Source organism: Diplotaxodon limnothrissa, linkage group LG20, assembly GCF_057381915.1.
Source record: "Diplotaxodon limnothrissa isolate DT_005_m linkage group LG20, D_limnothrissa_male_GT1.1, whole genome shotgun sequence".
Classification (NCBI taxonomy): Eukaryota; Metazoa; Chordata; class Actinopteri; order Cichliformes; family Cichlidae; genus Diplotaxodon; species Diplotaxodon limnothrissa.
In genome coordinates this window covers 16219348-16236735 of record NC_140615.1, presented here as the reverse complement: position 1 = coordinate 16236735, position 17388 = coordinate 16219348, and the positions used below count along the sequence as shown (strand labels likewise).

General features: G+C 41.4%; 1 protein-coding gene across 1 annotated transcript; it reads left to right on the top strand.

Annotated features, from left to right (window-relative positions):
* The first annotated feature begins 246 nt into the window (after window positions 1-246).
* On the top strand, window positions 247-16599 carry LOC146610732 (interleukin-17 receptor D). Its single transcript, XM_085345305.1, has 12 exons — window positions 247-360; window positions 3141-3225; window positions 5808-5966; window positions 6326-6444; window positions 8815-8938; window positions 9113-9151; window positions 9253-9398; window positions 9518-9592; window positions 14910-14976; window positions 15457-15603; window positions 15751-15923; window positions 16084-16599. The coding sequence occupies exons 1-12, from the start codon at window positions 247-249 to the stop codon at window positions 16597-16599; spliced, it is 1764 nt and encodes a 587-aa protein (XP_085201431.1).
* The last annotated feature ends 789 nt before the right edge of the window (window positions 16600-17388 follow it).

Below are 17388 nucleotides of genomic sequence, written 5' to 3'. Positions count from 1 at the left end.
GTTTTTTTCTGCACTCTAATAACTTATTGTGGCAGCAGAGCTGTTCCAACATGTACAGGGAGTTTATAGGCCACACCTCCCCCGTGTAGCCTGAAGATACCACTCCCCTCCACGTCTTTCTTCCTTCTCCAAGGTTGCTGTCACTTAATGCTCGAGCACAACTTGGAGGTGCTTCAGCTGCCAGAGTGTCGGTGAGAGTTTGAGATCCAGTGCTCGCCATGACAATGAGGTCCTGGCCCTAGAAGCATGTGGAAGCTTTTGTACCTGTTTTTGACGCTTTGTCAGCTGCTCTGCTGTCAGGCTGAGGCCACAGCTGCTCCTGTCACCCCTCAGAGCTGCAGTCTGGACTGTATCCAGCAGGTAAGCTGGAGGTTGTATCTCCTTCATAGTCAACTGTTAACTCACCTTAATTCAGTAACTTTGTATAATTCGTACAATATGCAGCATCATGTTTTATTTTTTGTTTTGTGACAGATGTTCTCTCAGCCTTTGTTTGAAAAGTAAGAAAAACTCCCGACTAAAGATAATTCACATAACACATTTTTTTAAGAGAATTATTCAGTTTGTCCTGGTTTTAAGAAAAGTTTAGGTCTTCGTTAAGTGGTCGCAAGATAAATCTAAAGAATAGCAAATAAACAACCTGCAGATTGAGTTCCTGCTGCGTAACTGATGAGTTACACAGAAAACGACATCCTCAATTCTTCAAATATAAGATCCAAATTTAGTAGGGAAAAAAATTCATTTTAAACCGTCAAACTGCTGCATGGTTTAAAATCCCAGGTGTCACATTTTATTTCCCGCCCCTTCAGTGGGTATGTTGTTCTCTGTAGTGGAAAGTATGACGTGTACAAGATTTCCTATATTTGTTATCATCTAAGAAACAAATCTTATGTTCCTTTAATGTGTGTGTGTGTGTGTGTGTGTGTGTGTGTGTAACCCTGTAATCTTGAACATAAATCAAGTTAGAAATTGAGGGGGGCTTGAGTGGATTTTCTCATGCTATCGTCTCACACTACAAGCTCTAACAGTTTCAATCTGTCCACACTCTCGGTGGATGTCGGAATGTTTTCACTGCGTTATTGAGGGTGGCTGGAGTTACACATACTGGCTGTAAACAGATTATACCGTGATGACTGTGTGGTGTGTATTCACATAATGAACCTATGATTGTTATTATCAGAGAAGGAAATCTGCAGCAGTTACCTTTAGTTTTAGGTGTCACAAGAAGAAGAGGGGAGGGGGGAGTTGTAATGATTTCCCGGCACAAAGATAAATTCATGGAGAGATTTTAAATGTGAAAAAGTTTAAAAAGCAAAGGAGGAGAGCATTTGGAGACTTTTCACTGGAGCTTGTGCCACAGAGATTTATGATGCAACTCATTAAAATGGATCCAGTCGTGAGCGATTATCCAAAATGTTGATTTTATTTGAGCCAGATTTGCTGTCAGTAATGCAGTGTTTTTACTTGAAAAGATATTACCCCTGGGTTACCATACCACAGTGAGATGGTTAAACCAAAGGGCCATGCTCACGTTTTCACGTGAAGTTAATCAAAATTTTATTTTGATTAATGGAAAGTGGGGCACTCAGTCATCTTGTAGAAATTAGACTTTGATTTTTCTCCAAAACTTAATTTGTGTGGGCTTTTTATATGGATTCCTCCATGTTTGCTCAGCTGGTTTGCTCCAGAAAACGAGGGTTTAGGCTACGCAGACTTTCTACCTAACCTTCCGCACACACGGTTTCTCTTTTATCATCCTATTAGTCATGATGTCTAAAACCTGTAGAGCAAGTCAGCAGTGTAAGAAAGTGATCAAACAATTTCTTAATGACAGAAACACCAACAGCCAGTGCTATATCTGTCTAGGGGCACACCAGACTTTCATTTTCACAGAAGGTGGAGGTAAACAGCTGTTTTATTACAGAGAAACTATAACAAATTCAGTGACCCAGTCACACTTTCACTGCTCCAACAAGTCAAATATGTCCTTCTATAATTTAGCGTGCTTTGAGTGTGAAGCAGCATTAACTATAATTACACAAACACCCCGTAAAAGCGATGCTTTGGGAAATGCACTGTCCTGCTCTTCATTGATAATGTTCACTCAACAGCAGAGCACAGTGAGTCAACCCTGATCAGTGCCTTCACTACACAGTATGTTGAGAAGCATCCACTGTTTAAACACAAGAACAAGCCGCAGCACATACTGTACAGATGGGAATCAGATTTTACATGGAGAATCTTACAAAAACAAGAACCATATTGTTTGTAATATAGCAACAAGGTTCTCCAAACTTACCATGAAGGGTTGTCAGTGCTGATCCACTGTTTAAGCTGTGATAGGTAAGTATGTGCAGATGTTTGGAAATCAAAGCACCTCTGATGATTGTTACTTGAACTGAACTGAACTGAACTGAAGTGGTGCACTACCTTTTTTTATGGCAGGCAAACTGAACATGCAATACAATTCTTTTCAATTCAATTGTACTTTTACAGCGCCAAATCACACCACACTTACCTCAAGGTGCTTTATATTGTAAGGTAAAGACCCCAAAATAATAAAGAGAAAACACTGAAAACCCCAACAATCACATGACTCCCTATGAGCAAGCACTTTGGCGACAGTGGGGAGGAAAAACTTCCTTTTAACAGGAAGTGTGGCCATTAGCCACGACCGGTTGGGGGTGAGGGGAGATAGACAGGATAAAGACACACTTTGGAAGAGTGCACAGTTGAACGTTTTCAGACTGTCTCTCATGGAAGGCTTTCATAGTGTTGGACAGATACATTTCAGATACGTAAGTTACTGAAACTTAAGCTCTATGAAGAGTAAAGCAAAACTGCCGCGTCCAGGGTCTCTTGTGATTCTGGAGCTTTTTGCCAAAGGATATCAGTTCATTGTTGGGAAGCAGGAATTGCGACACAGTTCTGTGACATCCATTTTATTGTTGCTGCTATTAAGTCACATTTTTCCCTTCCCTACTCCTCCTCACTTTTGGCAGCTGAACAGGGATTGTACACAGTCCTGCTTTTCATTATAAAGTTAAAGGGAAGGTCAAATTGAACCTTGTGTGCACAAAACTACGAAAGAGATATAGATGAGTGTGTACAGTTTGACTTCTTTATTTTCTCCTATGCAGGGCGGTCCAGCATGTGAATACTGCAGAATAACAAGGAGGGATGTCAGAAAGGCTCTGGGCTTTAAATCCATTGAAAGGTTTGGAAGTAAGTCAGGTTCAAACATCATACTGCAAATATCTGAGCTCTATGTGAGTTTGAGGTTTGAATGAACTTGGTTCACACCTATTTCCACAGTGCTAAGAATGTGGTTCACCTTGTAATTATTATCTCTGCGCAGCATCTGCTTCAACCATCATTTTTTTCTCTCTTTCCTGGTAAACTTCCGACCCTTCCACCTTCCGTGCTCGATCTTTTTCTAATTGTACTGTGATTAATTTCAACATTTAACATGCTAACTTTTGCAGAATTGGCAGAGATGTCCACTCCTTTCAACATTGTCTTCAGTGTTTTCCATTTGTAAATAATATTTCTCTCTGTAGAATGACAGACTAATTACCTCATAACGCTTCTCAGATCAATGGTTGTTTCACTAGGATCATCACAGTTTCAACACCAGTTCCTTCTTGGCACTGCACTAGCACATAGCTGAATGCTTCAGACCAGCAGGTTAGAGGTCAAGCCTTCTGAATGCGATAACTTAAGAATAAGGCAACCCAGTATTTTGACATTCATAACATAGGTGCATCTACTTGGAGGCTGAGGCACTACAGCTGACTGCTGCCAATATGTTTTTTATAACGTAATGACTGGCAGCTGTTGGTCCAACTAGATCCATGTCAACACAAAACTTTGCTTAGCTGTCAGCAAATCTCCATGTAATTTGGTTATTCATGGTCCCCAGAGGATTAATCGGTCTTTTAGCTTTTAAAAGTGCTTTTGAGAAATAGTTTCTTTCTGGAGGTTTTTCAAAGTTTTTCTTTTGGCTGCTTTTACACTCATTTTCACTCAAGTCCCAAGGAATGCTTTTTTGTTTGCTTAGCCACTTCACACTGACCTATGAATCATTCAAGCATAAAAAAGACCCCTAAATCAATGGATGAGTGATTGTTGTAGCTACATGCTACTGAGAATTTTGCAAAGAATCAGTGTTAAAATATATCTTTTTTCTTTCTTTTTTTCCTTGTTTTTTTTTACAAATGGCTTGGCACAAAAACAACAATTTGTTCTCTTTTATTTAGCTGAATCCACAAAAAAAGGTTTAAAAAAATACAAAAATAAAGACAACATAGTTGTATTGCACTCATCCCATAAACAGGCATCGTGTAGAATTTGCACATGTACATGTCAAATAATGTCTAGAAGTATTAAAACTGCAGTACATTTATCAGGATTACTACAGCTAGTGCTTGTCTAATTGATGCTAACACCATGACTAATATTAAATCTGCTTTAGACAGTCATGTTCCCCACTGCCCGGTCGTTCCAAAGATGAAAATTGTCTGGGTTTGGTAATACATTTTTTTCCTTCCATGGATCGAGTAATACCGCTCAATTTTGTTCCAGTAGTTCAAACAAGAATGAATGTATGCTGATCAAGGTACAGACTTTTGAGGATTATCAAATCCGGCTCATCAAATTACTGGGATTAACTGGGATTCAGGGGGGTTCCAAAATTCACATAAAATAAAAGATAACTGATTAATTACACTAGCAAAAACTCACCTTTTAGGCTGTTTTTGTCAGGGATTTTTCAGTTTTCTTCATTCCAAATTTAGCGGCTAGTCGAACGATATTTTGTTGTGGTTCCAAATTTTGGTGACCGTTAAGTTATGTAGGAGTGATGTATGTTGAATGTGACATGTGAAACAAATGCAAATGGTGAACATAACACCATAACACCAAGTCTTGTTCAGATTATCCCCACTGTGATGAAGGAGAGAGGGTTCATGCATGTAGTTGACAAAGCAGGTTTTAAAACATGAACATTGCTCTTTGTACAGCAACAACATGCTGATGGCAGAAATCATTAAGAGCATGTCCACAGATTTAAGTTTGCAATGGTTTAACTGTTATGTACTGCAATCAGCTTTAACATTCATAATTGATTACTTGTATTTCCTCTCTTTACCACTTTAATTAATTAAAAACTGAAGATCGTAATGTTTATATTGTATCTATAAAATACAGTGCATCATAAAATGACTGAAATAAGTGCATAACAATATTTTGTTGCATAAATACCTAACACAGAGTAGGCAATAATCCAGTTTGCCAGCTCTTAACTCTGTTTATCACGTCTAGTTTTCTTGTTTGATTGCTTTTTGAGTTTTGATTTTTCCTTTGTGATCAGACTGAATTCAACCCTCTGCTGGGATCCGGGTAATCCTGATATTCTGGATCAAATAAATTATTTTCCTATTAAAATGTGTTTAATCCAGATTTTAAAAAATAATAATTTTGGATTACCTGATCTTATCCGATCTTGCAATCCTATTTCTCCATTGAACCAGATTTGGATTGGGTCAGTTCAGATAGATTATATTTGAAAAACTGAGGATTGGTCAGAGAATTGTGTTATCTGTCTTTTCCTTTCATTACCGCTGTCAGCTTTATGACCATTGTTTACAATAACATTCCCATCAGCCCAAACTGTAACTATTTGTGGTGCAAATATTACCATCTTAGCATTCCAACCATATTAATTTAAATGTGTTAGCATGTTGGGATTAGCAAGTGCAGCCTCTCAGAGCTATTATTGAAGTATTTTCCTCATTATTCCTCTTCAGGTTGTATTCCATGGCCATGTTTTGAGCTGCTGGGAAATGAAGACCCTAAAATCTGTCAACACTACGTCCAAGCACCAAATGATGTGAAGGTTGAGTTTTTAAATGACTCAAACTCCCAATCTGACACCATCATTGTCTCCTGGAAACCCAGTTACTATGGTAAAATTTGTTTGCTTATTGAGAATATATACCTATCATTTATCATGTCGTATCCTAAGTTTCTAAGTGAAAAGAGTAATTTTTCACTTGGTGGTGGGATATCTATGATTTGTTTTTCTTTATTATTATGAGAGGTTAAAAAAGACATCTGACTTCAATTATGAGACATATGCGAGATGTCTCCAAAATTATTTTTCTTATTGTACTATGTGACTGAGGCACTGACACATGACAACGTCGGAGCCTGATAAAAAAACAAAAGAAAGAACAAACTCTCAGACGTAAACACTCGTACACACAGTGTGCAAGTTTGATGAAGGGTTGTTGCTAATTCTTTGTTTCTTTTGTGTTTGCTGCAGGGATCGCCTTCCTTCGTGGCTTTCAGGTGTCCCTCCAGGCTCTGGGAGGGACTAGCGTTGCCTGTCAGCTCTTTCTCTTCCACCGCAACTTATCCCTCCCAACTTCACATGCTCAACGGGTAGGAAGAGCCCCGCTGGCTTTGGCCTTTGGCTGTGTTATTTTTCCTTTTATTGTGTTAGACCACACAAAGAAAACGTGAAGCTTTTAAAGTTTTAAGTTACAGCTAGTTATGACAATAACTGGCTTCATGTGGATATATTTCCATTTACAAATGTTTTGAGTTACAAGTGGTTTCTAAATTTTTCTCAGTTACATTCCCTTGAACCAGAGCTTAAACAGCATCTTTCAGTTTTGGGGTGAAAACTGCAAAACACTGAATACAGAATAAAACAAAATAATGTTCTGGATGAGATTACGATCAAACATAAAACTGACAACATGTCCTTGGAGGAAACAGTTTAACCGCAGTGGACTTAAATTATTTACATATGTGGCGTGAATAAGACACGGCGGGACCACGGAGCAACGTTCAGAGTCATCTTTATTTACATCTCACCACACCACAACCCCCCCAAACCCCTCAGTCCCCGTGTTTTTAACTAGGCGGGCGTGATTAAGGATGCCGTGCAGGTGCGTCCGCCCTCCCTGCACGGCACCGCAGACCACGCCCCACCACATACCCCCATCGCCCGATTGAGGCCGGGGAGCCATCCGGCCGAACCTACTCCCCCACCGCCAGTGGGAGAGGGAATCAGCCCGGACAGCTGGCAACCCCAGGCCCCGGCCAAGCGACGGGGAGGTGCGAGTTCAGGCGGCCGCCCGCGAATCCAGCGGCGCAGGCAAAGCTGGTTCGGAAGTCGGACACGTGACAGGTGCACCCGGCGCGGCCGGCACAAGCGTGAGCCCCAGCTCACAGGTGGCTGGGCAGAGGTGTGGCGTGTACAGGCCTCTGGTGGTGGTGAGGCCGGTCTGGCGAGCACGGCGATCTCAAGCGTGGCGCCCGCCTCGCTCGCCAGTTCCACTCGAGCAAGCTCCCCTGGCACTGGGACCTCCAGCTCCTTGCGCGGCCCCTCCGTCACCGCTGTCGCTCCCTGCTGGAGCAGCCCATAGCGCGACTCCTCCGTCACTACTGCTCCCTCCGCCGCCACTCCCGGCTCGAGCAGCCCCTCGTGCAGCTCCTCTTTCTCCAACCGGCGCAGACCCTCGCGCACCTCGTCTGCCGCCTCCGGTTGGAGCGGCTCATCCACCACTCCCGGCAGGAGCAGCCCTTCACCTGGCTGTTCCCCCTCCTCCGGCAGGCGCAGATCCCCGCGCGCCTCGTCTGCCACCTCCGGCTGCTGAGGTGCCTCACGCGGCTCCTCCACCGCTTCACTGTCCTCGGGACACCCCTGTGGGGGTGGCGCCCAGGCCCAGAGCAGCGCCGCCAGCTCCCCAATCCTTTCCAGGTGCCGCTCGGACTGGTCCTGCAGCTCTTCCTGCTGGCGACGCACCTCCGCCGCCTGCTCCCGCTGGGCGGCCGCCATTTCGGCCACCCTCTGGGCCAGCTCCTCCATTCCCTGGCTCCGATATGGACCCGCCGTGCTGCCTCCTGGGATTCGGCACCAATGTGGCGTGAATAAGACACGGCGGGACCACGGAGCAACGTTCAGAGTCATCTTTATTTACATCTCACCACACCACAACCCCCCCAAACCCCTCAGTCCCCGTGTTTTTAACTAGGCGGGCGTGATTAAGGATGCCGTGCAGGTGCGTCCGCCCTCCCTGCACGGCACCGCAGACCACGCCCCACCACAACATATATTCAAACCACATGGACAAACAATGAATAGCTCCATTCAATTTTTTTAACTGGTAAGTCTCAAAGAATGAAAAAGCAGCAACACTACTGACAGTAACAACAACATGTAACTAGCTTCTTTTTACTTCTTCTTCTTGACGAAGAATCGCTCTTTCACACTAAAGTTCCCCTGTGCGATATTGCCTAAAATTTAAATAAAAACACAATGCAATGATTTGCAAACAAGGAAAAACATAAAAAATCTGAACTGAGTAAACAGCTGGAGGAACATTAGGTTAACTGGCAACAGGTCAGTAATATTATTGGGTATAAAAAGAGGTTCTTAGAGAGGCAAAGTGTCTCAGAAGTAAAGATGAGCAGAAGTTCACTGATCTGGAAAAAGGCAGCATCTACAAATTCCTCTTTCAGAATAGTTTCAGTTTTAAATTGAGAAGATTAAATATCTCATCTACAGTACACAATTTAATCTAAAGATTCTGAGAATCTGAAAAAATCTCAGTAAGTAGGGGACAAGGCTGAAATTTCCGGACCCTCATGGACCCTCTTGGGTGACGTTGCATTAAAAACAGACACGATTCTGTCATTGAAATCCCTGCATGAGCTCAGGAGCACAGGAACCATCGTCTGTGATCACAGTTCACTGCCCCAAACCATATATGAAGTGTATAATGTGCCCATGCTATTCTGCAGGTGTACAAGTCAGACCCGTTCCCCGGCCTCTCCCTTGGATCCCAGTATGCTGTTACTGTCATGGCTCTGCCAGTGCCTGAGGAGTGGGAGAGGTTCTACCGCAGTGAGATCTTCTCTACACGATGTAAGATGCTGTTTGGTGACCTTTATTATTTAAATCTGCCTTTTTAGTTTTGGTCCAACTTCAGTGAATAGCATTATCATAAATTTACATATTTTGCCACCAATCAGCTCTGCTATTCTGTCAACACTGCATTAAATCAATATTTAGAGTAACATGTGCTTCATGTTCTTGCAGCATGTGCAGAGAAGAATGGCTTTGAGCAGTGTAAAAATGGTGAGAAAACTTATTTTCATGTGAAGTCCAGTCTGTGACAGTCTTTCTCCAAAGATCTGCTTTATTCATGACATTATGTTATTGTTATGGTCTGGTTACAGACTGGTACCCTAAACATATTGAGGTTCAGCAGGAAGGCAGTGCCATCACTGTGACCTTTAACTTGGCTCCTCCAAATCTGGGAATAAGAAGCTACTTCTCGCTGTGTTACATAAATGGCAGGAAAAAATACACCGACATAATACCGGTAAGTAATTTCCTGTGCTGCACCTTTGTTTCATTCAGTGCCTTTTATTTATTTTTAGATATTTCTGATCATTTAGGTTCTCTTTATAAATGTAACAAGCATTAATTTCATCATCTTAGGATCTGACTACAAATAAAACTCACCATAGCTATCAGCTGAGCGACCTTCAAGAAGGAACCAATTACACCTGTGAGGTAAAAGAATTATGACTAACACTGTTTATAGTATATGTGGACATAAGTATAACTGCTTTCCACCAAAAGACTTGGTTGATGAATAAACTTGAATACTTGAATGGACTTTGTGTTTATTGACTTTTTCCCCCAAATCTTTTTACCACATGTGTGGATTTCATCAGAAAATAGTTTGCTCATCAGTCATATTGCGCGAGGTGATGACATTGTAGGTCTTTTCATATTCTTTTACTGTCTTTTAACTAACCGTTCAATTTTTATGGACAGCAGCTTTCCTGTTTTTGTGCACTTTCATTGTTCTCTTTCCCAGAAACAGCTAACTTTGTCTGATACAACAGCTCAACCCCCCCCCCCCCCCCCCCCCCCCCCCACACACACACACACACACACACACACAATCAAAGTTAGCAAATAAGTGGTTGTGAAATGCATATACGAAGATCACACATATCATTGTGACCACCTGCCTAATATTGTGTTAATCTCCTTTTGCTGCCAAAACAGCCCTGACCCATCGAAGCATGGACTTTATTACCATTCCTGAATGTGTGCTTTGGTATCTGGCTTGTTTAACCAGCACATGCATGGCTTGATTGGATTAGGGTATTTAGAGGCCAGTTCAACACCTCAAACTTGTTGTTGTGCTCCTTAAACCATTCCTGAAGCATTTTTGCTTTGTGGCAGGGTGCATTATCCTGCTGAAAGAGCCCCACAGCTATTAGGGAACACCGTTTCTATGAAAGCATATACATGTTCTGCAATAATTCTTAGGTACACTACCAGTCAAAAGTTTGGACACACCTTCTGATTTAATGGTTTTTATTTATTTTAATGACTATTTACATTGTAGATTCTCACTGAAGACATCAAAACTATCAATGAACACATATGGAATCATTTAGTAAACAAAAAAGTGTGAAGTAACTCAAAACATGTTTTAGATTTTAGTTTTGTTTTTTTTTTTAAATAGGCTCCCTTTATTACTTTGCACACTCTTGGCATTCCCCTCGATTAGCTTCATGAGGTAGTCACCTGAAATGGTTTTCCAAGAGTCTTGAAGGAGTTCCCGGAGATGCACTCGTTGGCCCTTTTGCCTTCACTCTGCAGTCTATCTCACCCCAAGGTGTGGTAAGCTGAACACAGCTTCAACCGTCTGTTTGTTGGAAAATAGTAACGCGACCGCACCGCATTTTCTTGTTAGTAACAGTAATGCCGTTGTAACGATAGAAATACTAATTAGTTAGATTACTCGTTACTGAAAAAAGTAACGCCGTCATTCCCATCACTGATTGTAACGCTTGATGGGTTTTGCGACTGCACTCGGGGACACATTCAAAGTTTTTGCAATTTTCTGGACTGACTGACCTTCATTTCTTAAAGTAATGACGGCCTGTTCTTTCTCTTTACTTAGCCGATTAGTTCTTGCCATAACACAAATTCTAACAGTTGTCAGATAGGGCTGCCAGCAGGCAAGAAATTCCACAAATGAACCCTGATGAGGCACAGCTGTGAGGTGAAAACCATTTCAGGAGACTACATCATGAAGCTTGAGAGAAGGGTTTAGCCAGAAGAACCAGGCTCAGGGAGGGGCGGGGCCATCTGCTGCGACCGGTTGGGGTGAGAGAAGGAAGACAGGATAAAAGACATGCTGTGGAAGAGAGACAGAGGTTAATAACAGATAAGATTCAATGCAGAGAGGTCTGTTAATACATAGTGAGAGAGAAAGGTGACTGGAAAGGAAAAACTCAATGCATCATGGGAATCCCCCGGCAGCCTATGTCTATTGCAGCATAACTAAGGGAGGATTCAGGGTCACCTGGTCCAGCCCTAACTATATGCTTTAGCAAAAAGGGAAGTTTTAAGCCTAATCTTAAAAGTAGAGATAGTGTCTGTCTCCTGAATCCAAACTGGAAGCTGGTTCCACAGAAGAGAGGCCTAAAAACTGAAGTCTCTCCCTCCCATTCTACTTTTAAATACTCTAGGAACAACAAGTAGGCCTGCAGAGCGAGAGCGAAGTGCTCTAATAGGGTGATATGGTACTACAAGGTCATTAAGATAAGATGGGGCCTGATTATTTAAGACCTTGTATGTGAGGAGCAGGATTTTGAATTCAATTCTGGATTTAACAGGAAGCCAATGAAGGGAAGCCAAAACAGGAGAAATCTGCTCTCTCTTTCTAGTCCCTGTCAGCACTCTTGCTGCAGCATTTTGGATTAGCTGAAGGCTTTTCAGTGAGTTTTTTGGACATCCTGATAATAATGAATTACAGTCGTCCAGCCTGGAAGTAATAAATGCATGAACTCGTTTTTCAGCGTCACTCTGAGACAGGATATTTCTAATTTTAGAGATGTTGCGCAAATGGAAGAACGCAGTCTTACATATCTGTTTAATATGTGCATTGAAGGACATGTCCTGGTCAAAAATGACTCCAAGGTTCCTCACAGTGTTACTGGAGGCCAAGGTAATGCCATCCAGAGTAAGAATCTGGTTAGATACCATATTTCTAAGCTTTTCAGGGCAGAGTACAATAACCTCAGTTTTATTTGAATTAAGAAGCAGAAAGTTAGCGGCCATCCAGGTCTTTATGTCTTTAAGACATTCCTGCAGTTTAACTAATTGGTGTGTGTTATCTGGCTTCATGGACAGATAGAGCTGGGTGTCATCTGCATAGCAGTGAAAATGTATGCTATGTCTTCTAATGATACTGCCTAAGAGAAGCATGTATAATGTAAACAGAATTGGTCCTAGCACTGAACCCTGTGGAACTCCATAATTAACCTCAGTGTGTGAAGAGGACTCTCCATTTACATGAACAAACTGGAGTCTATTATATAGATATGATACAAACCACTGCAGTGCAGTACCTGTAATACCTACAGCATGTTCTAATCGCTCTAATAGGATATTATGGTCGACAGTATCGAATGCTGCACTAAGGTCTAGCAGGACAAGCACAGAGATGAGTCCACTGTCAGAGGCCATAAGAAGATCATTTGTAACCTTCACTAAAGCTGTTTCTGTGCTGTGATTAGCTCTGAAACCTGACTGAAACTCTTCAAATAAACCATTCCTCTGCAGATGATCTGTTAGCTGTTTGACAACTACTCTTTCAAGGATTTTTGATATGAAAGGAAGGTTGGAGATTGGCCTATAATTAGCTAAGACTGCTGGGTCTAGAGATGGCTTTTTGAGTAAAGGTTTAACTACAGCTAGCTTGAAACGCCTGTGGTACATAGCTGATTATTAGAGATAGGTTGATCATATTTAAGATCGAAGAATAGATTAATGGCAGGACTTCTTTGAGCAGTTTTGTAGGAATGGGGTCTAAAAGACACGTTGATGGTTTGGAGGAAGTAATTATTGAAGTTAACTCAGAAAGATCAATTGGAGAAAAAGAGTCTAACTTAACATCAATGGTACTAAGAGTAGCTGTAGATAATATTACATCTGTGGGATGATTACTGGTAATTTTTTCTCTAATGATAAAAATTTTATTTGTGAAGAAGTTCATGAAGTCATTACTAGTTAACGTTAAAGGGATGGTTGACTCAAAAGAGCTCTGACTTTTTGTCAGCCTGGCTACAGTGCTGAAGAGAAACCTGGGGTTGTTCTTATTTTCTTCAATCAGTGATGAATAGTAAGATGTTCTGGCTTTGCGGAGGGCTTTCTTATAAAGCAGCAAACTATTTCTCCAGGCTAAATGATGATCCTCTAAATTTGTGACACGCCATTTCCTCTCCAGATTACGAGTCATCTGCTTTAGGGTACGTGTTTGAGAATTATACCACGGAGTCAGGTACTTCTGATTAGAGACCTTAGTTTTCACTGGAGCTACAGTATCCAGAGTCGTACGTAGTGAGGAGGTGAAATTATTAACAAGATAATCGACCTCTGTTGGGGTAGCGTTCAGATAGCTGCTCTGCTCTGTGTTGGTACAGGGCATTGAAGATGATAACAGTGGGTGGATTATATTCTTAAACTTAGTTACAGCACTTTCAGAAAGACATCTACTTTGTCTACTCCCCACCGCTGTGTAATCAATTATTGTAAATGTAAATGTTATCAGGAAATGATCAGACAGGAGAGGGTTTTCAGGAAACACTATTAAATGTTCAGTTTCTATGCCATATGTTAAAACAAGATCTAGAGTGTGATTAAAGTGGTGGGTGGGTTCTTTTACATTTTGAGAGAAGCCAATTGAGTCTAATAACAGATTAAATGCCATGTTGAGGCTGTCATTTTTAGCATCTACATGGATGTTAAAATCACCCACAATAATTATTTTATCTGAGCTCAGAACTAAATTAGATATAAAGTCTGAGAAATCAGACAGAAACTCTGTGTAAGGCCCAGGTGGACGATAGATGATAACAAGTAAGACTGGTTTCTGAGTTTTACAGCTGGGGTGGACAATGTTAAGCATCAGGCTTTCAAATGAATTAAGTCTGTCTTGGTCTTTCATTAATTAATAGGCTGGTGTGAAAAATTGCTGCCACACCGCCCCCTCGGCCTGTGCTTCGAGATTTCTGGTAGTTAGAATGACTCGGGGGTGTTGATTCATTTAAACTAACATAATCATCCTGCTGCAACCAGGTTTCTGTAAGGCAGAGTAAATCAATTTGTTGATCAATTATTAAGTCATGTACTAACAAAGACTTGGAGGAGAGAGACCTAATATTTAATAATCCACATTTCACTGTTTTACTCTTTGGTTCAGATGTGGATACTGTATTGTTCTTTCTTTGTAATTGTTTATGTTTAAGTTGTTTGTTGATGGTTTTTAGTTTGTTTTTTGTCTGTTTGGGAGCTGACACAGTCTCTATGGAGATGGGTTTTTGGGGGGGGTAGCAGGAGGAGAGAAGCTGCAGAGAGGCGTGTAAGACTGCAACTCTGCTTCCTGGTCCCAACTCTGGATAGTCATATTTTGGGAGGTTTAATAAATTTGTCCATATTTCTAGAAATGAGAGCTGCTCCATCCAAAGTGGGATGGATGCCGTCTCTCCTAACAAGACCAGGTTTCCTCCAGAAGGTTTGCCAATTATCTATGAAGCCCACATCGTTTCTGGGACACCACTCAGACAGCCAGCAATTTAAGGAGAACATGCGGCTAAACATGTCACTCCTGGTCTGATTGGGGAGGGGACCAGAGAAAACTACAGAGTCCGACATTGTTTTGGCAAAGTTGCTCAAATCCTTGGGCTTGCCTAATCTTCCTGCTCCTAACACATTAACTTAGAGGACAAAATGTTCACTTGCTCTTCACTTGCTCAGTCAGATATGTACTTTCATGCTTCACCTATTTGACTTTTTTCCACAGATTGCAGCTAATGAAGTGGATGCAGTTAGGAAAATGTTCAATGTTCATGTCGTGCACACTCAGAAAGGTAAGGAAAGCTGTTTTGTTGCTGCATATTCACACAATTACTATGTCACAGTGTGTACAAAGCTTTCTGTACTTTTAGTTGTAAAGTTATATCTCCTGAACCATATGCAGGTTTCTTGCATGCATGCACAAATTTCTCAAGAACTATCACTGGACATGAAAAATGTGTATTCCCCAATGGCAAGCAGTTACTGGCTTTCACTAGGTGAAGGTGCGGCAGCAAGCAACCCTCCTAATTGTTTTGGTCGCAAGATTTCCACCCTTGTGTAGATGACGCCGACTTCTGTGCAAAATAGGAAACACATTAATGCTACTTTGTTAGTTATACTTGTTATACGTATTTCGCTGTCTGTTTGTTACTGATACACACTTGTGGCCAATGCAATAAGTCTTTTTATTTTAACTATTCTAATACTTTGAAAAGCAGTGGGATAATCCACTAAACTGTCTCAAGAAATAATTCAAACTTTGGTGTTATCAGAAGATGCCTCTCCACGCTCTGTCACTCCCTCCTTGGCTTTTGTCCTTCCTCTGAGTCTGGTCGCGGTAGCCGTACTTGGAGGCTGTCTGGCTATTGTCATTAGGAGGAGGACCAAGCTGCAGATGAAGAAATTTGACATACAACTAGGTGCAAAAACAACCCAGACATGTCATGTAAAATCAGTATTTGAACCACTGCCAGTTATTACGTTTATACATTTTCATTTAGTATCTCTAATCCATCTGCTCCTTTCCCCAGCAGCACATGAAAATGTTTTGTTTTTTTAATCATCAGATATCATCAACAAACATGAGGAAGTTGGGAATCAGGAAGAATTGGTATCACTGCGCAAAAACAGGCTGACCCCTCCTCGTCTTCTGATTTGCTACAGCAGCCATGAGGGCCCCGCTCATGTCAAAGCTGTCATGCAGTTAGGTGTTTTCATACAGCAGCACATGGCCACTCAGGTACAGTTTTACATTTTATCTCTTAACTTGCAGCACATTTTGTAAGGGCAGTTTTGGCAAGATTTTGCCAAAGTGTTCGTTAGTATGAGATGCATTTAATAAGAGAAAGAGATGGGATTCGGTTTATATTAACAGTCTTCCCACTTATTTTTCTTCAAAGGTGTGTCTGGATCTTTGGGACTCTCTGAGCGTGGCTGAGGAAGGCAGCATGGCCTGGCACTGCCGGCAGATCCGGGAAAGTGACTTTGTCTTGGTGATGTGCTCTAGGGGCTTTAACCAAAGACCCAAGCCAGAGGATGATGATGGTGATGAAGATCAGGCCTACAGCTCTGATGCAATCATCCAGCTTATTGGTGCAGAGGTGGGCCGAGCCAAAGCCTGGGGCCAGGACCTGTCCAAATACATGGCAGCCATTTTCGAGTACTCAGAGGAGACAGACATTCCCACTGAACTGAGGCTCATTTCTCACTATGTACTGACAAGTGACTTACCACTGCTCTTCTCCCACCTCCATGGAGTGGCCCTGCACAGGCCTGGGGCTTACCTTAAGATAGACCACATCTCAGAGAAAGGCTTTGCCAAGGTGCCAGCTGGAGCTGCTCTGCAGTGGGCTATCTATGAGGCTGGAATGGCATTGGAGGGAAAAGGACAGCACTCTCTGGAAGAAGGGGACTAGATAGTGAAGAAGGGACTTACACACCCTCAGTTAATGATAGTTCTCAGCTCGATATGTGATAGTTGAATGAAACTGTGAGTTTACACCTCAAACGTGAGGAGTGGATCTACACCTGTGCCTCAGCACACACTATGACCTCTGCAATGCCTTAATATGCAACTTAATATGCACCCAGTATTATGTGTCCTGGCCAAAAAGATATTTTCTCAAATAAATATTTTCAGTCAATTTTCTTGCAGTATTGTGTAATAGGTTCCATGAATACATCAGCTATTAATCTTATTATCAAGCTTACTCTGTAAGACTGTTTATTTTGAAGTTGAATTTTAAATATTGTAAACAAGCAACTTTACAGCCATGCTTCACGTGTCTGTGTACATCTCTGCGTACAAATGGAAATCAAAGCTTCATGTCATTTAAACATATGAATAAATGTCTTGTCTTGTATATTACATTATATTTGTGTAAAATAATACAATTTATTTACATCGAAAATTTTAATAAAATAAAAAAGTTTCAAATAATGCCATTTTATTGCGACTTGTTTTTTGTTTGTTTTTTAACATTTTGCTGGTGCTGTAAGTCCTCAGCTTGTCTTTGATCAGAAACAGTCTTGGTTAAATATTGGCTCATACACACACTGTATTAAAAACAGGGGGAAATTTTATATCGTCAATCACTGTTCCATTTTTCTGAATATAAACTTTACAAGACAGACCATAATTGAAGATTATCTGTTTATTACCAAATGTCAGCAGCGTAACTAACAGCTCACTTGTTGGAATAGGT